Here is a 27290-nt window from a genome sequence, read left to right on the forward strand (position 1 = left end):
GACTGCAGAGAAGTAGTATAATATGGAGTCAGTGCACAGGGGTCTTTAGAATGACCTAATCCTCATATCACTTTTTATTAGATTATCCACAAAATAAAATCCAACATCAAAACAGATGAAGTTAAACCTATTTTAATATATGAACACTTTCAGATTGAGGTCTGTAATATATATATATTAAAATAAGCACACTCATCCAACTATAATCATTACATATTTGAAATATTTTCATTTCAAGCAATTATGTCACTCGAGTGTAAAGTTTCAGACAAATAACAGCTAGTGCTATTTATTTGTTACTTATTACTTATTTATAACTTAGCATTATATTCTCTATTGCATATGTAATAATAATTCCATGTATTATTACACTGAAGAAAGAGTACATAAGTAGAATTATATTAGTTGAACTTGCTCTTTATGGTCTCACGCTGTCTGTACAAACTCTCACCTACTGGAGTGTGGGACGGTACTATTGTTATGTCCCACTAGAAGGCGCCATTTCCTCTGAATGCTTTACAATTTACACCACTTCCTGTATCCTTTAGTTTTGAATGCGTCAGTTGGATCATAGAGGAAGCGAAAAAAACAAGAGGTCTCCCTCTGCTCTAACCAAAGGGTTTGTTTTACACACAGTGTCGCGTGACCTGTCATAATGTAGGCTGCTCTGTTTTTTCAGATTATTAGCATAGACTGTAAATATAAAATGTAATAGTCAACTCATATTATTGAAACTTTCTATATGACTGATACATTCTATATTACTGATTAATGAACACGTCAGGAGACGACACAGATCAAACCATCAGACCCCTGTGCAGCTGAACTAGGGTAGATCCGGAAAATCAGAGAGACGGGACTTCTCATTATATAGCCCACACCGAGTGAGAGTCACTGTGAATAGACGATCTCTGGCTCCAGCAGCCATACTGACAGTTGCTTTGACAGATGAAGGCTCAAGACCAAGGACTGTAAATAAAGACGCTGCTGCTGTCCACTGACTCAGAGCCAATAGACATGACCGACTTCACCACGCTTCTACTGCAGGAGAGCGTCTGACGGGAGGAACCACATCGGCAGACACATCCCTAACAGCGGCTGTCTGTCGGTGTCCGCTCGGCCGCGAAGGTTCCAGCAGCAGCGGAGTAACACACCGACAGGTATGTCCTCATCCGCGGGGGAAACGAAGCACGTTCGGTTCGCCAGCATGGAGGAGGAGGAGGAGGACAACGAGCAGGAGGAGGACACCCTGTTCGACAAGAGGAAGGACGGCGGCTCCGGGCGGGGACTGAAGAGCGCGCTGAAGACGGCCAAGAGGGCGACGAACCCGGGATTCGACGACCGGGTGCAGGTGGTCGGCGGAGGGAGGGGCGGGTCCGGAGCGTGCGGCCGCTGGATGCTCACCCTGCTTCTCTCCGCTTCCTTCCTGGGCCTGGTACAGTAATGAATGAAGGTTTTTCAAATGTGCAACACTTCCAGTTCATCATAGGGATCTAATAACAAGCTCAGTTTCCACATACCTGTTAATATCCATTGTCCCATAAGGAATTGATAGACAGGCATGTAAATATTCTCTTAATACATTCACAACATTTAGCGATTTAATGATGTGAATGTTAATCTGTTAATTATATGAGCTAAGCCACACATCATTTAATGCATCTTGAAAAGTGTTACTTCTTCAAGCTCATTAAAAACAACTTTGAAAATGGAACTGCTCAACAAATGGCCACGTTTGTATAATATACTTCGTATTATATAAGTTTAGAGGACTGACAGGACAGGGGCCCGTGCCCCCCCCCCGGTCCTGCCCCTGGATCCACCACTGCTTGCTTACTTCCCAGCCTCCTCATGCACCATCCACATGGATCTCAATTTGATTCTACATGCAGGATAATGTCAGTGCGCTATGAGGTAAATCAAGAGACACAATTGGAATCAGATGGTGGTTGCCATCGATTCACCAGAATCTTTTAGCAGCAGTGTATCCTGAAAGTTACTGTCTGTGAGTATGGTTCAAATTCTGCCCACCATCAACCCTAAAGAGCCAACTTTCTGGAGAGCGGGTGAGTCTCCTAAACAAAGAGACATGTTTATTTGTTCCTACACGTGGCATCTATTGCACTTCTGTCCGTCCTAGGAGAGGGATTCCTCACATGTGGCTCTCTCTGAGGTTTCTACGTATTTTTACCCTGTAAAAGGGTTTTTTCCTTACTCTTGTTGAGGGTTAAGGACAGAGGATGTCACACCATGTTAAAGCCCTATGAGACGAATTGTAATTTGTGAATATGGGCTATACAAATAAAATTTGTTTGATTGATTGATTGATTTGTTCCCCAAAACGTCTACCTGCTGGACACAGTTCAGGTCAAGTCTGCAGTTGTAGATATTTTCAATTAAGTTTGATATATGAGTCCAGGCTGGTTATTGTACGATGTAGGTTTTCTGACCATCAATGATTTCTCAAACCTCTCTACCAGTCTCTTGATTTTCCAGAGCAGTCCGTGTATACTCTAAGAAAAGTATTTAAAATGAAGCCCATTCTTCTTAATGGGTTTTCCTCCAAATCCATTATTGTAGGAGTTCATTAAAATTCCAGCCTGTATAGACAAATGTAATTGGAAATATGAAAAGGATATAATCTGGGTAGACGGGGGAAAGCTGTCATGGGATATTTATTTGATTAATATTACCAGTTGATTTGAGCCCTGTACATATGTGTTCTTTGTGACTCATGTATCATGTTACAAAGGTATAGTAATAAAAGAAATCTTTAATCATTAACTGCCCAATGTTAGTACTGACCAACTGTCAGGTTATCAGTTCCTGAGCAGTGAGTGAGACATGACATTCACATTTGTTCAATCCTCTGAGTCACGCAGGCCTGGTTCACTTGTTAACTGAACATGGGAGTGAGGCAGCAGCTCCCACTGAAGGTTCACTGCAGCACACTGGTTGTTCAAGCACAAAAATCCACACAAGCACCTTTTTCAGCACAAGAGCTGACATGATATCTGCTAGATATATGCATATAATTTGAATATTAGCATCAGTTTATCTTCTAAGTTTCATTTTGCATGTTCCCATGGTTACTACTGTCACATATTGGTTGACACAGTGAAAGGTAGGGTAGTTTAAACATGTGCTCGTTAACAAGAAGGAGGGCTGCGTACAAACCTCTCAGATACAGTGCTGTGAGAAAGCATTTGCCCCCTTCCTGGTTTCTTATGTTTTTGCAAATTTGTCACACTTTGTTTCAGATCATTAAACAAATTTTTATATAAGACAAAGATAACCCGAGTAAATATAAAATGCAGTTTTTAAATGATGATTTAAATTATTAAGGGAAAAAAGCCATCCAAGCCTACGTGAAATAGAAATTGCTTCCTAAACCTAATAACTGGTTGTGTCACCCTTGGCGGCAACAACTGCAATCAAGCATTTGTGATAACTGGCAATGAGTCTTTCACATCGCTGTGGAGGAATGTGGCCCAGCTCACTATCGTGCTTAGTGATTCTGTGTTCTGTCTGAGCTCACCTTCGTAGCTATATAGCAGCGATGTCTTCTCTCTCTCCCTGTTGCTCTACTGCTCTCTCTTGCTCCGAGTGTCTAATGTTTACCTACTCCTCTGCCTCCCTTAACAGTAGTGGTACATGTAATAAATGTAGTGTGTTGATAGCGATGGAGGCGAGGCTTAGCGACTTAGAAGCTCGGCTCAGCAGCTTAGAAACTCCGTTAGCTGTAGTTAGCCGGCTCCCGCTAGCCGCGGAGCCACCTAGCTTAGCACGTAGCTTAGCCTTAACGAGCAGTCCCCAGACTAGTCCCGTGCAGCCGGGAGCCCAGGGCAGATGGGTGACGTTCCAGAGGGGGCATAGTGCTAGACTTAGAAAGCCCACGATTAAAGAGCCACCAGCTCACGTTTCAAATAGATTCTCTCCACTCAGCGAGGCACCCGCTGATAAACAAACTCTGATTATTGGCGACTCGGTTCTGAGAAACGTCAGGTTAGCGACACCAGCGACCATAGTTAATTGTATCCCAGGGGCCAGAGCCGGCGACATCGAATCTAAACTTAAGTTAATGGCTAAATCTAAAAAAGGTAAATACAATAAAATCGTAATTCACGTCGGCAGCAACGACTCCCGGCTTCGTATGTCGGAGGTCACTAAATTGAATGTTGAGTCGGTGTGTGCTTTTGCTAAAACGATGTCGGACACAGTAGTTTTCTCTGGCCCGCTCCCTAATACAACAGGTGATGACATGTTTAGCCGCATGTTGTCTTTTAACCGCTGGCTGTCGAGGTGGTGTCCTGTAAACGGCGTGGGCTTTATAGATAATTGGCTAACTTTTTTGAGAAAACCTGGTCTTGTTAGGAGAGACGGCGTTCATCCCACTTGGGATGGAGCAGCTCTCTTATCTAGGAATATTACTAAGTCTATAACATGACAACCCATAGTTGGGACCAGGAAGCAGAGCTGCAGTGCTAAACACTTCTCTGCGCTCCCTCTGGATCAGTCACAAAACCCCATAGAGATTGTGTCTGTTCACCGTCCGATTAAATTATTGAAATTAAACAATAATAGAGCGAGAACTCCACACAAAAATTTAATACAAATTAAAACAACCTCTGAAACAATACAGGAAACCCAGACTTTTAAATGTGGTCTTTTAAACATTAGATCACTGGAAAAAAAGGCTCTTTTAGTTAATGAAATAGTCTCTGATTACAACATAGATTTATTGTCCCTCACTGAGACGTGGCTGCATCCTGATGATTATGTCAGTCTAAATGAATCTACTCCCCCCAGTCATATCAATTCACAGGTTCCTAGAGAAATTGGGCGAGGAGGTGGAGTTGCTGCTATTTTTAACTCCAGTCTATCAATTAATCCTAAACCTAAACTCAGCTACAAGTCATTTGAATGTCTGGTTCTTAGTCTTCCACGCCAATCCAGGAACCACCAACAGCCAATCATATTTGCCGTAGTTTACCGTGCTCCCAGGGCTTATACTGAATTTTTAAAGGAATTCCCTGAGTTTTTATCAAACTTAGTCCTAAAGACCGATAAAATTATTATTGTTGGTGACTTTAATATTCATGTTGATAATAATAAAGATTGCCTTAGCGTAGCATTTATTTCAATACTAGACTCTATTGGTTTCAGTCAGTGTGTGCACAAACCTACTCATTGTGGTAACCACACACTTGACCTTGTATTATCGTACGGTGTCGCAATTGAAAATTTAACAGTACTTCCGCGCAATCCAGTTCTATCAGACCATAATTTAATAACCTTTGATTTTTCAATAACTGAATATATGCCACTAATAAAAAATTCATTTTCTAGATGTCTACCTGATAGTGCTGTAGCTAAATTTAAGGAAATAATCCCAATTACATTTAAACCCGTATTAGCAGTAGATATAAACAACAAATTCTTTAAAACCCTGAGCTCCATTGAGATTGACCACCTCGTCGATAGCTCTGCAGACTCATTACGATTAACATTAGACTCAATAGCGCCTCTAAAAAAGAAAAATGTCAAACATAGTAAATTAGCTCCGTGGTATAATTCCCAGACAAATGAGTTAAAACAATTATCAAGAAAACTAGAAAGGAAGTGGCGCTCCAGCAACAATGTTGAAAACCTCATAGACTGGAAGAATAGTGTTAAAGAATATAAAAAGGCTCTCCACAAAGTAAGAGCCGCCTACTATTCAAAACTAATAGAAGAGAATAAAAATAACCCCAGGTTTCTCTTCTGCACTGTAGCCAGGCTGACAGAGAGTCACACCTCCACCGAACCCAGTATTCCTCCATCCCTAAATAGCAATATCTTTATGACCTTTTTTAATGATAAAATTCAAACTATTAGAAATAAAATCAACCATCTCCTGCCCTCAATTGGCACTAATACCCTCCCAACAACAGAGATCTCAGAAACGGCTGAGAATCCTACCCATTACTTAGACAGCTTCTCTCTGATCACCCGTGATCAGTTTACCAAATTAATCTCAGGTTCTAAACCAACAACCTGTATCTTAGATCCCATTCCTACCAACTTACTTAAAGACATTCTGCCCCTAATTGATAGTTCGTTACTTAACATTATCAATCTGTCATTATCATCAGGTTATGTACCACAGTCTTTTAAAATAGCTGTCATCAAACCCCTACTCAAAAAACCCACCCTAGACCCAGAGGTTTTAGCCAATTACAGACCAATATCTAACCTCTCCTTCATTTCTAAAATCTTAGAAAAAGTGGTAGCCAATCAGCTGTGTGAGTTTCTCCAGGAAAATAATATATATGAAGACTTTCAATCGGGGTTTAGAGCCAATCACAGTACAGAGACAGCCTTGGCAAAAGTCACTAATGACCTTTTAATAGCCTCAGATCAGGGACTTGTGTCTGTCCTCGTTCTGTTAGATCTCAGTGCAGCATTCAACACAATTGACCATCAAATTTTATTACAAAGACTAAAACAGTTAATTAACATTAATGCAACCGCCCTTAACTGGTTTAAATCGTATTTTTCTGATCGCTCCCAATTTGTGCAAATTAATGATGAGTCATCTGTGCGCACCAAAGTTAATCATGGTGTTCCACAGGGCTCTGTGCTCGGCCCAATTTTATTCTCATTATATATGCTTCCACTAGGAAACATTATCAGGACACACTCGGTAAATTTCCACTGCTATGCGGATGACACCCAGTTATATTTGTCAATAAAACCTGAACAAAGTAATCAATTAACTAAACTTCGAACATGTCTCAAGGACATAAAAACCTGGATGACCCGCAATTTTCTCTTATTAAACTCAGACAAAACAGAGGTTATAATACTTGGCCCCAAACACCTTAGAGATGCATTATCTAATGATATAGCTGCGCTAGACGACATTGCCCTTGCTTCCAATGAAACAGTCAGGAACTTGGGAGTGATCTTCGATCCTGATTTATCCTTTAATAGTCACTTAAAACAAATTTCTAGGACCGCTTTTTTCCACTTGCGTAATATTTCAAAAATTAGACATGTCCTTTCACAAAAAGATGCAGAAAAACTAGTCCACGCCTTTGTTACATCGAGACTGGACTATTGTAATTCATTATTATCAGGCTCCAGCAGGAAGTCGTTAAAGACTCTACAGCTTGTCCAAAATGCTGCAGCACGTGTCCTGACGAGAACAAAGAGAAGAGAGCACATTTCTCCAATATTAGCATCGCTACACTGGCTTCCAGTTAAATCTAGAATAGAATTTAAAATTCTCCTCCTCACCTTCAAGGCCCTTAATAATATAGCGCCTTTATACCTTAAAGAGCTGTTAATACCTTATAAACCCACTAGAGCACTCCGCTCCCAGAATTCAAGCCTACTTGTCGTCCCTAAATTCTCTAAAAGTAGAGTAGGAGCCAGAGCTTTTAGCCATCAAGCCCCTCGGCTGTGGAATAATCTACCACTTTCAGTTCGGGAGGCAGTCACCATCTGTTTGTTTAAAAGTAGGCTCAAAACCTTCCTTTTTGATAAAGCTTATAGTTAGAGCTAATTAGTGCGCCAGAACGTTACTTGTTCTATTTTATGACACACGGAGCTTCTCTTTCCAGCTTCTCCTTCCTCTTCTCCATCCCTATCCCCCTTCCCCGGAATCCCTTTGCTTTATCACCCGCAGATCCAGGGCCTCTGTGGCCACACCATGGATTACGGTTTGTGGATCGCGCACCGGGGGTCGCGGTGTTGGATCCAGTGTGGCGGATTCTGAGTCATGTGGGCTGATCGTGGTGCTGGTGGCGGACCCTGTGTCGCGTTGGCATTGGGCACGGGCGGTGGACCAGGACCGCAGTGGTGGCTTGTGATGGGTCCTCCTGGTGGGCGGCGGTGGACGGTGACTGAGGACTGAAGTGGCGTCTGGTCTGGATGGTGGATCGTGGTCTAGATGGTTGCTGAGCATGGACTGTGCTTCATCAATGCTGCTAGAGACTTTGATTATTGATGATGTTCTCCTGCACGTGGCATCTATTGCACTTCTGTCCGTCCTGGGAGAGGGATCCCTCACATGTGGATCTCTCTGAGGTTTCTACATATTTTTACCCTGTTAAAAGGGTTTTTTGTAGTTTTTCCTTACTCTTGCTGAGGGTTAAGGACAGAGGATGTCACACCCTGTTAAAGCCCTATGAGATGAATTGTAATTTGTGAATATGGGCTATACAAATAAAATTTGATTGATTGATTGATTGACTCTTCTTTGCAGAATAGTTTAATTCAGCCACATTGTCGTTTTTTTTTTTGTATAAACGGCTTGTTTAAGGTCATGCTACAGCATCTCAATCGGATTTAAGTCCGGAGTTTAACTAGGCCACTCCAAAACCTTCATTTAGTTTTTTAGCCATTCAGAGGTGGACTTGCTGGTGTGCTTCGGATCATTGTCCTGCTGCATAACCCAAGTGCGTTTGAGCTTGAGGTCACAAACTGATAGCCAGACATTGTCCTTCAGTATTTTATGGTAGAGAGCAGAATTCATGGTTCCATCAATTATGGCAAGTCGTCCAAGTCCTCAAGCTGCAAGCAGCCTCAGAACATCACACTACCACCACCATGTTTGACTGTTGGTATGATGTTGTTTTTATGAAATGCTTTGTTGGTCAGCAGTGGCTTTCGCCGTGGAACTCTCCCTTGGATGCCATTTTTTCCCAGTCTCTTTCTTACTGTTGAATCACGAACACTGACCTAACTGAGGCAAGTGAGGCCTGCAGTTCCTTGAAGTTAATGATTCATAACAAGAAGTCCGCGTCTCTACCGGTACCCTTTCAAAATACAAGCATGTAATACAAAAGCGGAAATGAAATTGTATGACCACCAATATTAACATTAACATAGATTGGGTTATTTACACTTTTTATTTTTTTCTGTGGGGAGAGATTAGCCAACATTGGCATTAAGCCACCACATCTTCAGCGGTATCTCCAGACAAAACATGAAAGTCATGTTGCTAAGCCACCTGAGTTTTTTAAGAGGAAACTTTCTGAATTCAGGTCATCTCAATACACGATGCGAAAAGCCTCCCAGAAGCAAGCGGAAACAAGCTACCTGTCAGTATTCTTTTCGATCCTTAAAGAAGATATTTTAAGATGATAAATATAAAAAAAATATGTTTTGAGCTAATCTTTTATTTAAAACTAAGTTAATGATTCATTTTTTGGGAAGAAGTGTTTAGCTATAATTAAGTTCATGAGTTCAGTTTGAGAACATATCTTTATTATGATCCCAAAAGAGGTCACTTTAAGTTGATAATTATTTTGATGTGCACAAATCTTTATTTATATTGAGATAATAATAAAAGTCTAGTTATTTTATATCTTTTTATTTCCAAATAGTTCAAGAGAGAACACTACAATGAACAATGTTATGGAAATTAATGGAGCTTTAAATTTGCATGTGTCTAGTTACAAGGATTAATAAATCACATTACATCTTTCTTTCAACCAAAAATGCTTTGCGCTGGTCAGGGGGTACTCGGCAGAATTTTTTCTTCAAAGGGGGTACGTCACTGAAAAAAGGTTGAGAACCACTGCCTTAGATGTTGTTCTGTTTTTTTGTATGACCTCCTGGATGAGTGGTCGATGCGCTCTTGGAGTAATTTTGGTAGGCCGGCCACTCCTGGGAAGGTTCACCACTGTTCCAAGTCTTCATATGTGGGTAATGGCGCTCACCGTGGTGCGCTGAAGTCCCAAAGCCTTAGAAATGGCTTCGTAACCCTTTCCTGATTGATACATGTCAATTACTTTGTGTCTCATCATTTTTTGAATTTCTTTAGCTCGCGGAATGATGAAATGATTTTGGAGATCTTTGAGCCTACTTCACTTTGTCAGACAGGTTCTATTTAAGTGATTTCTTTATTCAACAGGTCTGGCAGTAATCAGGGCCTGGTGTGGCTAGTGAAATTTAATTCAGCTTTCCAAAACGTTTTGTTAATCACAATTCCTTCATGATTTATCATGGGGGGACAATTACTTTTTCACATTAGGCCACGTAGGTTGGATAGCTTTTTTCCCTTGATAAATGAAATCATCATTTAAAAACTGCATTTATATTTAATCAGGTTATCTTTGTCTAATATAAAAATTAGTTTAATGGTCTGAAACATTTAAGATTGACAAATATGCAAAAACATAACAAACCAGGAAGGGGGCAAAAACTTTTTCACAGCACTTTACATGAGATTTCAGCACATGACCTTCCCTGACAGATTTGACCTTGTTCTAAACCTTCACAACCAATTCTCTTGTTTTTCTAGGGGATGAGTATCTCAGTTCTTGGCCCCACGTTTGAAGACCTGGCTGTGAATGTGAAGAAGAACATCAGCAACCTGTCCTACATCTTTGTCGGTCGCTCTGCGGGATACATAGGAGGATCCCTCGTAGGGGGCCTTCTCTTCGATCGCATGAGCCCCCACCTGCTGCTTGGTAACCCCTCCTTCAAATGTGTTTATTCTATGTAGTTTTGTAGACATTATGCTGTAACTGCAAATGGCTGCTGGTGAAAGAAGCGTTGGAAGTCTGAGCAGCACACCCAGAGCCGCTCAAAGGCAACCTGCTAACCACAGCTGCCTGTCGGAGGAGTTTAAAACTCTACAGTTGCATGACTTCATAGCTGTATTCAGATGTGACCGCCGAAGGAACTCTGTAGTCCAGAGGTCTCCTTTCTCAAATGCAAACCACAACGGGAGGTTTTCGCGATGAATCCTGTGGAGGACCTTTTTGCTGTGTTCTCACATATCGACTCCCGTGGAGTTACTTGGGGGTCAGGTAGAAAAGTCTGCAGAAACTCTTGAGGGTCTCACTCGGACTCGGAGGATCTCCAGGAGTTCAATACATGTCTGAAAGAAGCTCAAGTGATTTTCAGGCAGTAGGATGAGGCATTGATTTAATTCAATTCAATTGTATTTGTATAGAGCCAAATCAAAAGAAGCATCATCACAGGCTTCTTAACATTGTGTAACAATTCGCCCTGTTTAAGACCCCAGGGGAAAATTACTACGCATTATTTTTAAGGACCACGGGTGGACCCGACCCGCTGTGTACGGGCGCACGCCGCCTGACCTGGATTATAATAAACGAATAATCACTGGTTGGACCGATAACCCTGTCATCGGCCTCACCACAAACAAGATAAATATATATATAAACGAAATATACTCAAACAGGTTGCGTACAATAATCTGTATTACACAAAACACCATCAACCCCACATATCACCTCGGCTTGTGCCCGCAAACAAAGGCGGACACTTGAACATAAACACGCTATTTACACAAATCATAAAAATCAATATTTCCCCACCCCAGGTTCATAACATAATCCCCAAGCAATGTCCCAAACAAAAAAACTGCAGGTGTGGTGAGTTGTTGCAAACAATCCAAACAAAGTCCAAGCTGTCCTCACCACCTTCCAAGTGCCCAGAAAATGTTCAGTACTTGCGTTAATCCATTAAACGACTCCCAGGCAATAATCCCGTTTCGGCGAGAAAACCCCATATAGGACTTAATTTATACACATCTTTTTATTGTTTTTTTCGTTCACATACAGCAATAATTCACACATACAGTGTATACAAAAATTGTTATAAGTAGAAAATAGCAGTAGGATGTCCTACACGATGTATGATATTAACAAAGAGCTTAAACTGAGCCAGAACGGACTTAAACTGAGCCAGAATGGTGACAAAAAAAAAGAAATTAGTTGTTGAGATAATAGAGAGTAGTAAATAGTACAGAGTTAGGGTGGGGGGGGGGGGGGGGGTCTAGTCACTTTCAGGGTGAATAGTAGTTCTGTTTAAGTACTCTAAGAAAGGCTGCCAGGTTTTGTTAAAAGCGTTATCAGAACCCGACAGAGAGAATCTAACCTTCTCAAGTTTGATATGAATAAGGATCTCCCTAAGCCAGCTATTATGTGAAGGTGGAGCAACTTGTTTCCATTTAAACAAAATAAGGCGTCTGGCCAGTAGAGTAATAAAGGCCAGTACCCGGCGTTTCGATGCAGGGACGCAAAGTGTCATAAGTGGAGGCAGGCCAAACAGGGCCGTGTAAGGCTCATAGTTAAGATCCACTTCAAGCACTGTTGAAAGTGTATCAAAAATTTGGCACCGAAAGCTGGTGAGGATCGAACAGGACCAAAACATATGTGTGTGATTAGCAGGCGACTGCTTACATCTATTACAACTGTCACTGGTGCCTGGGTAAATCCTCGCCAATCGGACGTTTGTGTAGTGCACTCTGAAAAGAACTTTACACTGTAATAAGCCGTGCCTAGCACATATAGAGGACGTGTGAACTAGCTTAAGGATTTGGTCCCATTGGTCGTCTGAAACTGGAACTCCTATCTCCTGCTCCCAGGTCTGCTTCAGACGAGCCGTTTGGTCAGAGTTGAGGGAGTCAATGGAATTGTAAATCACAGAAATGGAGCGCTTTTGAGCAGGATCAAGGGAGAGCAAAGAGTCAATCAGAGACCCGGGAAGGGTGGTTGGGGAAGTGTGGATAGACAGTTTGGTCAAAATGCCTGACTTGAAGGAAACAAAAAAAATGAGAGTGAGGTAATTCAAACCTGGCTGCGAGCTCTGTAAAATCAGTAAATGTATTTTCTTTGTAAAGGTCTTTAACATATAATAAACCTTTGTTTCGCCAGATAGTAAAGGTAGGGTCAGATGAGGAGGGAGGGAATAGATGGTTTTTAACAACCGGGGCTAAAGTTGAAGGTTCATTCAAGCCATAATGTTTACGAAATAGATTTTCCAGATTTTCAGCGAGTTAGTAACAACAGGGTTCTGTGAGATGTTATGGATCTTGAGGGGGAGCCGTGCGGTAAGGAGGGATGGTCAGGAAAACTTTGAGGACCGTAGTTCTGTCAGTGCCCGTAATGGGCCTGCGACGGCTCCTCTGTCAAGCCAATGACCGATTTTGTTAATATTGCATGCCCAATATTATTGGATAGGATTGGGCAGTGCAAGACCGCCCTGCTTTTTGGAAAGTTGTAGAACAGCTTTTCTGGTACGGGGTGGCTTATTCAACCACAGAAACGATGAAATTGTCTGGTCCAGTTGCTTAAAGAAGGACCGTCCAATAAAGATAGGAATGTGTTGGAACAAATAAAGAAATTTGGGGAGAATCCCCATCTTAACCAGGTTAACTCTGCCAGTTAGAGAGAGAGGGAGGGAAGACCAACGAGTCAGATCTAGCTTGCCATGTAGGACTTAATTGATCTCCGTTCCCTCGAACCTCTGGAAGCACCGCCGGCCCGCACAACCCAAAAAACCAACTCCCGCGGGGCGTCACTTCCCCCATATTTATCATATTTGCCGTTAAAGAACCCAACATATACATCATAACACATATAATAAACAAATACATACAAAGATCCCTTCCGTCATCCTTATAATTTTAAGGTGTCTGACCAATGAAATATGTACATTTTATTGATACATAAAGTGCACTTAGGTGACCTTTATATTTGTACGGTTAAGACTTATAGAAAATTATAGAGAAACTAAACAGTTCCCTCAGTAAGCAGCATCATCCTTTGTTTTCAGTCTTCCAACATGACGGTGAATAAGCATTGGGGGATCTCACTGACTGCTTTTACATGGACACCAATATTCCCTCTTTTGACTTTATTCAGAACAAGAATATTCCGTTCATATTCCCGTCTACATGTTATAGATCATAACCAGATTATGCCATTCTGTCCAACATTATTCTGACAGTTTTAAAACCGAAACCTGAAAGAGTGCACTATGCTACCATTTTAGATGTTTTCTTGCTATTTTTGCAAAAAGTACAACTTTACTTTGTCTTCATCCAGGCAATGAGTCATCAAGCAGTAAACCTAATCACTGTGGCACGTGTCTGAAGTCCTCACATCCACATGGCTGATAGATGTTGGACACATCACACTTCCTCTGACTGTTTGGACTTCAGCTGAAAGGAAATGATCTGTCTTTCCAGGTTTATCGATGCTGGTCACATCCTTTGGAATGTGTGCTATCCCGTTCTGTACGCAGGCCTTGCTCCTCACCCTGCTCATGTCTAGCATTGGGATGTCTATGGGCGTTCTGGACACAGGTAAGACAACACTTAGATTGATAGACTGACAATATATTCTTTGATGGATAGAAGGTAAGATAGATAGAGAGAGTGATGGATAGAGTGACACTTTATTGGCCCCCAGGGGAAAAACAGGTTGTGTAAGTGATTGTATAAGTTTACTGTTTGTCACACTGTGGGAAGGGTGTAAAATATTAAATTAAGACACGTCACGTTGTAAAAGCCCGGTGAATCATATCATCAGAGACACGTTCATGTTATCCATCTGTGCTGTGATTTGGAAACGCAGCAAAACAAGTACAAGACCACTCGAGAAAGGGAGAGAGTGGACCTGATTGTGCCAAAGTGCTTGTGTGAGGCCAAATCCATTGTGTGTCGTTCTTTATTCCCTGTGATTGGTCTCTGGGTCATACCCTGTTTTTCACTAACAAAGGTCTTCGCACAACAAAAGTAAACAGCAGCAGCAAGAAGGTGGATCTTCTGGTGGATGTTGTATAATCAGTGGTTCTGTCTGTCTGTCTGTCAGGTGGGAACGTGCTCATCCTGCAGACCTGGGGTGAGCAGGGAGGCCCTCACTTGCAGGCTCTTCACTTCAGCTTTGCTGCTGGGGCCTTTGTGTCTCCAATCATAGCAAAGATGCTGTTTGGGCCAGATGAAAACAGCAGCATGGGACCCACACCAGCCAACTCAACACCTCCTGCTGCCACAGAACAAATCCCTACCGTCTCTGATGCTCACACATTCATCAGCTTCATCAACAGCAGGAGCAGCACCCTCAAGTCTATGTGGGCCTACATTGTCATCGGCTCTTTTGTCGGTCTCATCTCGTTCCTCTTCTTCTTCCTCCACACCCGCAGCAGCATGTCTCGTGACAAAGCTCGCACGTCGTCAGGAAAGCCCCTGGTTGCCAAGTACCACACCGCTCTTGTGGTCCTGCTCTTCTTCTTTTTCTTTGGCTACGTAGGTGCTGAGGTGGCATACGGGTCCTTCATCTTCAACTTCGCCAAGGACTACGCACACATGCAACAGTCACAGGCAGCCGGTTTGAACTCGTTGTTCTGGGCAACATTTGCTGCCGGTCGAGGGCTTGCCATCTTCTTTGCGGCATGTGCGTACCCGGGGACCCTGATCCTGATCAGCCTGGTGGGCTCCACCATCTCCTCGCTGCTCCTCTGCCTCTTCAGCACGGAGAAAGTGGTCTTGTGGGTTTGCACTGGTCTCTATGGAGGCTCAATGTCCACAATTTTCCCCAGTGGCATCTCCTGGATGGAGCAGTACACCACAGTGACGGGCAACACAGCAGCAGTGTTTGTGGTGGGCTCAGCACTGGGTGAGATGGTGCTGCCCGCTCTTGTAGGCTTCCTGGGAAAGTTCTACCATTACCCCTTACTGATGTACCTGTCACTCATCACCGCCACCTTCACCTCCATCCTCTTCCCTGTCATGTACAAGCTGGCCTCTGCCCCAAATGGCCAGAGCAGGAAACCCCGCACCACGGGTCGACCCGAAACTGACGACAGCGAATTCCGTCAGGCCCTGCTGGATTCAGGAGCCAATGATGAAGAAGAGGAGGAGGAGGAGGAGCCAGACATGGAGGCGGATCAGTGGAATGATGCAGACTTTGAGGTAATTGAGATGGACGACACAGCGAGTCTCCTGAGTTCACCCAGCAAGGCTTTGTCTCCCCCCGATGTCAGCGGTGGGATGGAGCCTCTGTCCGCAGGGGCAGCCTCCTTCTCAGACTCCATCTTGCTGGTAGGAGACTCCCCCAGACGCAAGCTGCTGCTCTCAGACAGAGAGAAGAGAGACTGAACTGAAAACACTTCAATATACTTCTGATCGTTCACAGAACATCGGCAGCCTCAAGTCTTAAAACGGCTGGATGAAGGTTCTGAAGTCTGTGACACTACGAGTTTTTTAATTGTGAAGGACTTTGCGTCGACCTGCTCCTTCCACACTGAGGTCAAAGGTCAGGGTCAGCTATGGAACAGAAGCCATAGGGCTGGTAGGATTTCAGTGCCTTGCTCAAGGACGGATGAGCAGAGTGAATGAGTTGAGCCATGGACACGTATCCTCTTCATCCTCATGCTGCCAAAAACTGATGTCTTAAAACTGGAATTTGATTTTGCACTTCTGCATTGAATGTGTGACGGTGATGGTTGTTTACGTGAAGTTGTATGCACTTCTATAATTGGCAGTTTTTGTTATGTCCTGTTAAGTGTCCGGTGGCGGGTGGTTCTTTAACCAAGTGTTGTTACTGTGATTGATGAAGTTTTTTAATGAACTAAATCATTGAAAGAAAACATTCAGATACATTGACTTTTTATTATATCAATCTCAAACCTCCACCTACAGCAATGTCCATTAAAAACACAGAAACACCTCCTTCATAATCACTATTTACAATTTTTACAAATAGACAGATCCTGTGTATGGCTGTATGTAGAACTGGACATCAGGACTTTACAGAGTTGGATGACAGCTTTTTTTCTGCACAGAAAATTGGTAATGTACACAAAACCATATGCACAGGGAAATAATACTCTTCATGACATACATTATCAAAATACAGTATTGCAACAGTCCCAGATTTAAAAAAAACTGAAATAGTATCAGTTTCCACTCTGAAGAGATGGACATCAGTACAATCGAGGTGAAATGAAAGAAAAACAAAACGCAGTTTGATTGCATTAATGGCCAGAGCAAGAGTTTCTCTGGTGCTAGTGAACAGCGGGGTCACAGATGGAGATGTACAGGAAGTATTTACATGCCTGCAGTCGTCATATAGAAATGCAGAATGTTGTTTTGAGATTTGTAAGGAGCTCCTCAAAAACCAAAGACTTGCAACTGCTTCTTGACATCAAGAGACAAGTCATTGTTGACTGGACTGCACGTAGTTCCATGACAGGCAATCTGCAGCTGTGTTACCCCACACATCAGCTTTACTCAGCCAACAACAGCTAATGGAGAACGCAGCAAACAAGGATGAAGACGAACAGAACCCTGGGGGGAGGGAGCCCCTCCCACACTCATGAGGTTCAAACCAGACAGACTGAAAACGCAGAAAAACTGTTGCAAGTAACAGTTACAGGACGATGAAAACCCATCAGGGTTAATCAAAGCACCATTTTAATTATACAATTGAATTGACAATCAAACACTGAGATGGGGTGGGGGCAACAGTTAGCACCAAATCAGCAGAGAGCATTGTGTTCAGGAGCCAATCAGAACTGCTCCAGCAGCTGTCGGAGGTAGGGGGCCTTGGAGAGCTGTCTGTTGACCCGGGCCAGCTTGTAAAGGACAGGACAGTCCAGGGACACACAGGGAACCTGCCGCTCTGCACAGCCGCTGCAGTTCCTGCACACCTGTAGAAAAACACACATACATACTCGATGAAGGAGGTCGGACTCCAGAGGCTATGATGAAGTTTACACTTTATATATTCACATAGACCTGAAAGGTGTTTGAATCCACAGTTCTACTGGTGTTTCCTCTTAACCACTGTCCAAACAATCCTCTGGGATAAGGTCAGAGATCAGTAATAACAAAGACTTAAAAACACTTGCAGTAAAAAGACAAGATGAACTGTTAGAAAAGAAGGGAGTATCCCACTCTGAGGCTACATCCACACCACTACGACTTAGTTTTAGAACGCATCACTGCTTCTCAGTTTACGCCTGATATTCAAACAAACTTTGAGCGCCTTAAATAGAAAAGTCTGGAAACATTGTTGGCCCAACTTTAGTTTGAAAACTCTGGAACTGCTACATGAGACATTTGGAAACGATGACGCAATTACCCACATTCGCTCCCTGATTGGTTCAAGGAAAACTGGTTAATGCACTACAATTTTAAAAACTTCAGTTTCAGTCCCACCTAATGATCAAATCCTGTCCTCTCCCCCACCGTGTTCTGACAGAAATGCTGTATGTAAAACACAGACTCTAATGACTTACACAAGAAGGATAGACTTCCTTCGAGTCATCTCAAATCTCTACATTACAGTTAAGCCAAGGACATGAGGGTGGAGCTGCAGGGTTCTGTATCTGATTGTCTTCTAGTCATATCGAACCCTGTTGTTTAAAGTCCAGTAAGCAGCAGAGCTTGAAGGACACTTGCTACTCTTTGTTTTTGATTGCCGGCTGTGGCTCAAGGGGGTAGAGCAGTCACCCTCGAACCGGAAGGTCCGCTGCTGCATGCCGAAGTGTCCTTGGGCAAGATGACTGAAGACTGAACCCTAAAAGTGTCCCACAATAGTGCAACATAAATATGCCCTCTCTGAATGGGTGAAGCTGTATTGTAAAGCACTTTGAGTGGTCATCAAACCTTGAAAAGCGCTTTATAAATACAGACCGTTTATGTGTGTGTTTAATTTATTATTCCTTTGTTTGTGATTGACTGTGCAGATGTGTGCGTTTACACATCTCCAGAGCTCAGTGCATGTCTGAAAACAGCTTAACTCAGCAGCCAATCACAGTCTACTATGCAAGATGCACCTGGGTGATGGGGAAACCTTCAATGAACCTGAACATTTTCCGCAGTTAAATTATTGTAAATAAAAGTATTCTCTATTTTTCAATATGGGAGAGGTAGATAAAACAACTTTAAATAATAATTTTCCATATAATCTAAGTAGTAATCATTGAAAGGATCCATATTGCTATATCTTGAAACAACCACGAGCAGTGGATCTTGAGCAGGAGGATCGGTCCCCTCAGGTCCAGCCTCTCACCTTCAGCAGCTGGTCCTGCTGACTCTCCCACTGCCTGATGTCCTGGTAGAGTGTGACAGCAACTCTCTGGGGTTCAGCACGACACCGCGAGCACACGCCCAGCTGGGTCAGCTCGTCACACACGGGGCAATGGAGCGTGGTGAAGTACTGAGAAATGGTTCCCTTCCTCCCTGCTTCCTCTCCTCCAGCACTTGCAGAGCAGGAGGCTTTCTGGATCTGGAGAGAGATGAAGGACGCATGTTACCAAAAAAACTGAATATCATAAAAAAACTGATGCTTTATTTAGTCTCTCCTTGTTATTTTTCTGAGGGATTTCTGTGCTCACGGTCAGGTCAGTGTATGTGTCCACACTAAACATCAGTCTGTGTCTCCATGTAGTCAAATCTACAATGTCATCCAATTAATCCAAGTAATAATGTGGACTACGAGGGTATGAAATAAAGCTGTTTGTACACAAATTACAGAACATTTTCATATTTTGAAGGTTGGGTGTTCTCTTTTTATTTATCCAATTAAACATCTGCAGAGTCATAAGATGCCAAGTTGAGGTTTGGCTTGTGGTCACATTCGTTGCTCTGATGAACTCTCCATCAGCTTGACCAGCAGGTGGTGTGTGTGCTCTATCAGAGCACATATTCACTAAAGTATAGACAGAGATTGAGGCAACAGCACAGCAGTTTGATGAGATTCATTCGATCCTCAGCAGGGAGCAGGAGAGACATTTTCTCCGCAGCCTTTGTTCTCTCTCCACCGAAGACACACGCTTGTGACAGGAATGGAAACATATCCTCACTTCAGCAGAAAGCTGACAAGTCACTACCTCATTAATCAAGAATTAATTAAACTCAAGCTCATTCAGATCTGTGAGTTTTTACTAGAATTTCTTCTGCTTCCTTCTTTTGTTAAGAAGGATTTCATGTTGTTAGATAATAGAATTATCATTTGCGCTGCCTCGAAGTGGTTACTGTAACATAAGAATCCCAGTGGGTGTTCATCTCCTGGAATGAGCTGGTCCTCTCACCCTGGGCAGCTCCTGGTACCAGCTGAACACGTCCACTCCGATCAGCTGGAACATGCGGGCCAGCGGCGGCAGGATCTGCTTGGTGATGTAGTAGGTGGCGTTGAGGCGGAGGCTGGGGTCCTGCAGAATGTCCATCGGTCGCCGCACCAGCTGGATGAGGGGCAAGCCGGGCATCCCGTACACCACCACGTAGGGCACCCGCTCCCCGACACGGGGCTCCAGTCGACGATCGTGCACCATCATACGCCTGAGATTGATCAAAACAGAAGACTTGTCAAAACTGATTAACTCATAAAAAAAAACTGTTCATAAGTGCTGAGCTTTAAATCTGCTTTAACCTGTGCTCTTATGCAGATCTCCCATCTGAATGTAAGGTACTCTAATAATTTATATTGTACAATATTGCAGCAAGATAAGAGCTGAGTGTTTCCCTCTCACCCATGCCTCTGAAATCAGATTTTTTTCCCCATCCATTAAGAGCTGGGTTGCCTAGCAACAGACTCAGGTACTGTACACGCAGGCTAGTGCAGTTAGACAACGAGCACTGTGGGGAGGGAATAATTGGATTCACACTGAGTACTGTAACTGTAGTTAACACACTCTTCCCCACTCTCCTGCATATGGCCACACACGGGTGCGCGCACAGACACACACATATTAGTCCAAATAAAACTAAGGACTTAAGTAATTCATTAAATTGTAATGCTGCTATTAGATGCACTGTATGAATGTGTGTGTGAATGGGTGACTTTTGTTTCGCTGTGGTGGGAAGTTTGTCTGCCTTTAGCTTTCCTGTAAAGGATCTCTCTCTCACACACGCACACACACACACCTGGTGAGCTCCAGTGCAGGGACGCAGGAGCCGGGCCGGTACGAGGCACTGCCTCTGTACTCCTTGGCAAAGGTCAGGTCCTGCATGCTGGCCCGTCCGTCCAGGACCTTCATACACTGACGCTGCACAAACTGTTTCACCTGGCTGATGTCCCGCGTCTCAAACAGCAGCTTGACGGAACGCTCCAGAATCTGAGGAGGACATGAAGCAATCAACACAACGCATGAGACATGAGGAGAGAAAGAAGACGGTAGACAGAGATGAAACTAAATAAATAGGGCTGATTTGATATTTAAATAGAATTATGCTGAGTGACTGTGTGACTCAGACTGAATGGCATTAACACTTGTACATTTCTGTCTAGACACAATACCAGCGGCATTTTCCCTGATTGACAAGCGTGAGTAGACGAGAGCAGGAAGAAAGCTGGCATGGTTGTGATTGGTGTAGAGCACAGAGAAATAATTTGCTTGTTACCTTGGAAACAGCGGGGCAGCCGTCGCGGCGCACTGTCTCGATTCCTTTGGCGTCAAACAGGGGTTCCTTTTGGTCGAGGCTTTCATACATGTATCCCACGTAGCGCTTCTTTGTCTGCAGCACACATGGGAGGTACACCTGGGACAGACACACAGAATTAAATTGTACCTCTAAATATGTGTGCACATGGAGAGAGACAATTGGCACAGACTGACAAATCCAAATCAAATTAATCTGTCTGTCTGTCTGTGTGTCTGTGTGTCTGTGTGTCTGTGTGTGTGTGTGTGTGTGTAGTGAGTCCTGTGGTGAAGTTTTACCTTTTCAAACTTGAGCTTGACAGGTTTGGGATTGGTTGCAGTCACTGCCTCAGCGATCTCGTTGCCAATCTTAAACGCCTGCTCTTTGGTGGCTCCCTTCAGCAAAACAAACATGCTGCAGAGAACAGAGAGCAGCTCGTTAATCGCTGTCACCATGAATTCAGCCCGTCGCCACAGAGCTGAGACTTAATCGGACTTCTCTCCTGTGTCTTAATGTACCATGTGGTATGTGCAGCCCAGGATTTCTGCTGGTGACAATCTTCCGTACAAGAGCCGCCAGCATTTTATAGTATGACATTCAGGGTAACAATTTAAACTTGATTAGCTGTGACTCTCCATCAAATGGACATGTGCATCTAGAGTGGTTAGAGAAACATACAGCACATGCGTTTGTGGGCATGATTCCTCCCTAATTGCTGCCAAATTGCAGATGACTTGCACTCAGTACTGTGTCTGAAGGCATGCTGTGAAGAAATTACTGAAAATGTTAAGTTTGACATTAAGTGTGTCAAGTAGACAGATTCCTGTGATGCACTTGATAAATGTGGGCACAGATCTCTTTCTGTTTTCCTGACAATCTAATTTAGTTTAATTACTGATGTGCAAACAGAGACATAAAGTTTATTCCCGCAGTTTAAAACATCACAGCAAGAATAAAAAACGAGGCTTTGTGAATGTGGTATCTGTAGGCATTGCGATACAGAGAATTGATTCGGAACTTTGAACCGCTTGTTAAAACGATACAGACGTTGATGACAGCAAACATTGTAGTGTCTGATAACTGAGAATGTTGGAGCTGCATGAAAACACAGTTCAGGTGCCATCAGTGAAAATAGTGACACATGAACAGACCTGCTCACTGCGTAAACACACAGTGAGAGACAGTGGAGTGTCAGTGAATCAGGATTGGAGGAAGTATTAATGCTGCCTACCTGTCTGTGTCCCCATACACAACACGCGCTCCCCATTTCTTCGTGTCATTGACCAGTTTGATGGCTCTCTCCAGGGTTTCTCTGGCTTTGTGAACGATACTGTCTCCAACCTGGAAATGACAGATGAACAGAACACGATGAACAAATCTTGTGGGAAAAGATTTGGGAATCACTGGTTCAACCATGGCCCCGATAATTTGTCTCTGCTTCTTTACACTAAAATAAGCAGAAAGGGCTTTGGACAGAAATCTGGAATTTGAAAAAATAACCAAACAAATCTGTTGCCCTCTTCCTTGTTTATTCTTTTGAATGCAAGCTTTGTTAGACGTTGGCATCATTTAAATATTATGAATCTGCAGGCTCATCATTCTCTCCTTCCCCCTCACTCTCGCGGAGCAATCGTTGCTTACCTCAACACTGGGCATGCGGCCAGAGTAGCTGGCTGCAGTGTATCCGAAGGTGACGTTGGCAATGAGCTTGAGTCCAAGCTGTCGGGCACCCAGCAGCTTCATGAGGGCTCTATCCTGCTTGTAGCTTTTCATTGACTGCTTCACCATGATTCTTGTGTTGAGGATTTCCTCCAGCATGCTGGGAAGTACTCCTTTACGCACTGAGGACTGAACAGGAAAATTAAACATATGGGAATGTGTGAAAGTGGAGGCACCTTCCAAGTCAGTGTGAATAAGTGTGTACGGCAGCATGATCCAGACATTCAATCTTCCATCTTATCTCAGGTAACAAAGCCCATATATTTTGAAAATATTTATTTTTGGAATGATTGACGACAATAAACAGATTGTCGACAAAATCTCATAATTGCTGTGATGACCATTACAAGACTTCTCAACCTTATGCTTTATAAAAATAAAACTGTAACCAACTGCTACTTTTGTCACATTTGTCAGATCATTTTCATGAAACTCATTGTTAAGTCATAGACAAACAAATCTAACTCATTATTAGAACACCAGTGTGAAGGTGCTGGAACACAGTTACACAATGGTACCTGGTTCCTGATTATGATTCATAATGTGGCCAAGGGGTTTTCAGGACAACATTAAGACCCTGGCGGAAGCTGAGGAGACGTCAGAAGGGACTGTACCTTGACGAAGGCGATGCCATTGGGTGACACCGTGATGTCGTTGCGGAGCTGGTAGAGATGCTCAGGAGGAACTCTCAGGGAGGCGCAGCCAAACTTAAATTCATCAGGCCTGAGAAAGAGACATACGTGCATGAATATCATGAAGAAAATACATTTGAATGCTTTAACAGAACTTAGTAGTGGCTGCTGGCAAGCACCGCAGCATCTACACCTAACCACCACTAAATCACCCAAACATGACTAGCATCGGCCACACTGAGGCACAAAGCTACAGCATTGACAGCAGGTTTGTCCATTAACATCCATTGATCCATTAACATCACCTATGGATTAGGTCAAATCTGAAAAATGTTCATGATGAAATTACAATCAGGCTAAAATTGTAATGATAAAGATACTTTCAATATCATTTATAGAGGTACTTTTAACTTCAACAACTAACCCTTAATGTTATGACTGCATTATCATGATACACATCAGTGCTGTTGACTGTTGACATTGATGTGGACATTTCTTACATATAACTATAAATAAATCTGCATTATATGGTTCAAATAAATGGCTCAAAAACCATCAACCATTTAATTAATCCAGATCTTTCAAGGAAAATGCTGACAATTTATATCAGAAATTTAAAATATAAACAAAAAATGTTAATGCATGTAAATATTAATGTGTGTCTGTGAAACTGCGCTCAGTTTCATAGAAGGCAGCTCCAGCCTCACACTTATTGTATTAGTGTGTAGAGTCAAGCTCAGCGCTATTTTACATATTCATATTCATGTTGATACAATTACCAACAAATGTGGCAAGTTGCAAATACTATTGAAAAATAACTAATTGTATAGAACATTTATTTAAAACCGAGGAAATAAAATTTCCATCTGTCCCCTGAGCTAATTTGTCACTTTCTGCTCTGCTGAAAATGAAAGACATGGAGCCAGTGCATGTCTCCTCTTTTGCCAGTGTTGGAGTAGTAGAAATATGCATGTTGGATGTTCATGGCTCCTGCTGTTGCTATGCAACTACAATAATCCTGGTGGAAAAAAACTGAAGATGTTTTTACTTGCAGTGAAAACCCACAGAACTCTCAGCACATCAGCATTTTAATAATGAGGGAAGTAAGGCAGTGAGCTGTAGGTGTGTAGACCTTACGTTCCGAGACTGTCCATGTGGCCCAGGCAGGTGGAGTAGCAGTAGTTGTATGCGATGACAATGGAGGGATAGAGTGACTGGAAGTCCAGTACAACCACCGAGTTACTATAGAAGCGCGACTCAGGCTCCATCACAAGTGGTATGCACTGAGGCGCCCTCTGCTGGGCTCGCTGCTGGACGCTGGGTGTGATGGGGATGTAGTTCAGAGGCTTGGCCACACGTAGCATCATGGACTCAACGCGGTACTGTAGAGGGGACGAGAACAGAACCCACCTATGAGTAGAGGACACTCACACTAGGAGCAGTGAGCACAGATATATTTGAACCCTGTGGGGCAAAATGTTGATAAAACCTGATAAACAACTGACGTCACCACCGTATCACATAAATTGTTGTAACTGTCCACTAACCAGAAGATAGGGCTGGGCGATATGACCTCAAATCAATATCACAATTATTTCAAATGCTTAACTTGATTATAATTAATGAACGATTATCTTACCTCTGCTCTTTTCTAATCACTGATTTTCATAAAACCTAATGAATCATATTTATGTGTTTAATGATAAAGGGGACATCACATCTTCTATCAGTGAAGATAAAAAGGTGCGTTGTGTCACTATCTGCAGGAAGGACTTCACTCCTGTCTGCAAGTGTGAGTATGTGTGTTAGTACCTGGGATCCTCGGGTCAGAACATGGAAGAACTGAATCCCGAACAGCCTTGCCAGCTCACTGGTTCTGCCGATGATGTCCTGCTGCTGCAAAAGCTGCATGGTTCCGCGCACTCTGCTCACGTAGTGGTCAACCATCTTCCACCTAAAATGAGACACACATTGGTAGGTTCCCTGTGACACTGTGTTACAATCAGTACAGGAGGACTGGACAGGGTGACAGACCCTCACCACTTAGTGTATTTATATTTGGTTTAGTTAAAGTGTTCATGTTTTATTAAAGATAATGCCGAAGCCACTGCTTCAACTAAAAATAGAAAAAAGTAAATAAAATAGAATATACAATATGATGATTGATATTTATGTTGAACTGTGGCACTAACCTGTATAAGTCTGTGTTGTGGTCAAACCAGTCAGACAGTGTGCGGGGGCTGTACAGGGGGAAGCGCTGGTGGAGCACATGGAAAGCCACATTCTCAAAACTGTAGTTGTTCAATGTCACCTGGAAAAGAAAATATGAAGTCAGAATATTTATGTCAGGCAGCACCACTTTTACAGGACTTTATCAAGTCCAGTCAGACCACTAAAGTGGTGAAAAATTAAGTGAAAAAAAAACATGCGTTGTAGTCAGACATGAAGTAGAGTTTGTAAAATGACATCCGACTCTTTTTATGACTGTGGTTTGGTGAGCCGTTAAAATGAAACATCTACTAATGACTGGAATCAAGGGCCAAACATTCATGAGAGAAAATCCCTCTGTATTTCAAACTCTAAAATTTCTTTAGTTAAGGCCACAATAAAAAATAGAGTGAGCTCAGAGCCGAAAGCAACAGACACTGTTGCACTGTGCAGGCAGAAGAAAATCCTGCCTGGAAGAAGGAATGAGAGAAAGTAGGTCATGAGTCACAACTGCTGCTGGCTGACAGCAGTGTGTGAAAGCTGGGTGGAGGTCATGCAAGGAGACCTACCTCAGTCTTCATCACCCTCCACAGGTTGAGGGTGATGCGTCCGATGATGCTGATCTCAGTCATGGTGTCGGCTCCGTACTCATCCCTGTCTGCAGTGAAACGGTTCTCTACGGAGTCACCTGAGGACACGCACAGAACCAGACAGACAGCTGATTAGAGATTGGTGCCAGAGGCTCTATGTTCAGCTGCTACAAATACACACATAATTACATTCGCTCACACACAGAAAAATGCACGAAAAGATTGTGCTCTTGTGTCGATTCTTAAGCTTCTAAATTAACTCTTAGCACCTACCTGGCACACGTGACAGCTGCTGGCATAGTTTCACACCAAGCACCGCCGCCCGCTGGAACAGGTAGCCCCAGGAAAGCATCTGCACCTCGTATGCCAGCAGGATGTCAGGGTCATACCTGACAGAACACAGACATTTAAGCAGATGACGTTCACTTTCATATCCTCAAATCAAAGTACTGCACATAATGCTCCTACTACATCACTGAAAGGTAAAGCATTTTAACACATTCTCATAAATAATAATGTTTAAAAAAAATGACATATTAGTGTCTGGCTTTTCCCCCATCAAATTCAGGATCGAAGCAATCTAAAACACTGCAGAGGATCAGGTGCAAAGCTGTAGCAACCATCTCAGTTCCACTCAATAAGGCACTGAATACACCCACCTCCTTATTATAGAAATCAGCTCCTGAAACAGCATCTTCTCATCTGTGACATATTTAACCTGCAGTCCAGAGACGCCCGACCTGACCAGCAGGGGCGCTGTTCGTTTGTCACCTGTCAAGGGGATTTAAATATACTCTTCAGAGTGATGACAGGCACATTATTTTAATTTGAAACATTGTAGGCAAGATATTTAACACCTCAATAACTCACAGCAACATTTAAACTTGGCTGAATTGGTTACACACACATTTTTGAATCCTAGTGCTGAGGGAGGAAAATACAGAAAAATCTAATACAAAGACTCAA

At 42.9% G+C, this 27290-nt stretch overlaps 2 protein-coding genes across 2 annotated transcripts in view; one reads left to right on the plus strand and one right to left on the minus strand.

Annotated features, from left to right (window-relative positions):
- The first annotated feature begins 525 nt into the window (after nucleotides 1-525).
- On the plus strand, nucleotides 526-16398 carry mfsd4b (major facilitator superfamily domain containing 4B). The gene is made up of 4 exons (XM_062411985.1): nucleotides 526-1435; nucleotides 10295-10463; nucleotides 13997-14113; nucleotides 14622-16398. Exons 1-4 carry the CDS (start codon nucleotides 1163-1165, stop codon nucleotides 15905-15907), a joined length of 1845 nt encoding a protein of 614 aa, XP_062267969.1. The 5' UTR covers nucleotides 526-1162; the 3' UTR covers nucleotides 15908-16398.
- A 2-nt stretch (nucleotides 16399-16400) lies between these two features.
- rev3l (REV3 like, DNA directed polymerase zeta catalytic subunit) overlaps nucleotides 16401-27290 on the minus strand; it is a 62065-nt gene continuing 51175 nt past the window's right edge. Inside the window, exons 18-32 of the mRNA XM_062411987.1 lie at nucleotides 26984-27095; nucleotides 26598-26713; nucleotides 26304-26422; nucleotides 25719-25837; nucleotides 25339-25480; nucleotides 24664-24908; nucleotides 23509-23617; nucleotides 22817-23023; nucleotides 22407-22516; nucleotides 21475-21589; nucleotides 21158-21295; nucleotides 20681-20871; nucleotides 19849-20095; nucleotides 18828-19043; nucleotides 16401-17460 (exon numbers count right to left, since the gene is read on the minus strand). Of these exons, the coding sequence (XP_062267971.1) occupies nucleotides 17320-17460; nucleotides 18828-19043; nucleotides 19849-20095; nucleotides 20681-20871; nucleotides 21158-21295; nucleotides 21475-21589; nucleotides 22407-22516; nucleotides 22817-23023; nucleotides 23509-23617; nucleotides 24664-24908; nucleotides 25339-25480; nucleotides 25719-25837; nucleotides 26304-26422; nucleotides 26598-26713; nucleotides 26984-27095 (2327 nt within the window). The 3' untranslated portion in view covers nucleotides 16401-17319. The remainder of the gene's footprint in view (nucleotides 17461-18827; nucleotides 19044-19848; nucleotides 20096-20680; nucleotides 20872-21157; nucleotides 21296-21474; nucleotides 21590-22406; nucleotides 22517-22816; nucleotides 23024-23508; nucleotides 23618-24663; nucleotides 24909-25338; nucleotides 25481-25718; nucleotides 25838-26303; nucleotides 26423-26597; nucleotides 26714-26983; nucleotides 27096-27290) is intronic.

This window comes from Platichthys flesus, chromosome 18 (genome assembly GCF_949316205.1).
Source record: "Platichthys flesus chromosome 18, fPlaFle2.1, whole genome shotgun sequence".
Classification (NCBI taxonomy): domain Eukaryota; kingdom Metazoa; phylum Chordata; class Actinopteri; order Pleuronectiformes; family Pleuronectidae; genus Platichthys; species Platichthys flesus.

Excerpts from the sequence above, each read along its gene's own strand:
- mfsd4b (XM_062411985.1), top strand. The coding sequence starts at position 1,163 with ATGTCCTCATCCGCGGGGGAAACGAAGCACGTTCGGTTCGCCAGCATG. Across the intron at positions 10,464-13,996 it reads GAGCCCCCACCTGCTGCTTG|GTTTATCGATGCTGGTCACA; the intron begins GTAACCCCTCCT and ends CTGTCTTTCCAG. Across the intron at positions 14,114-14,621 it reads TATGGGCGTTCTGGACACAG|GTGGGAACGTGCTCATCCTG; the intron begins GTAAGACAACAC and ends TCTGTCTGTCAG.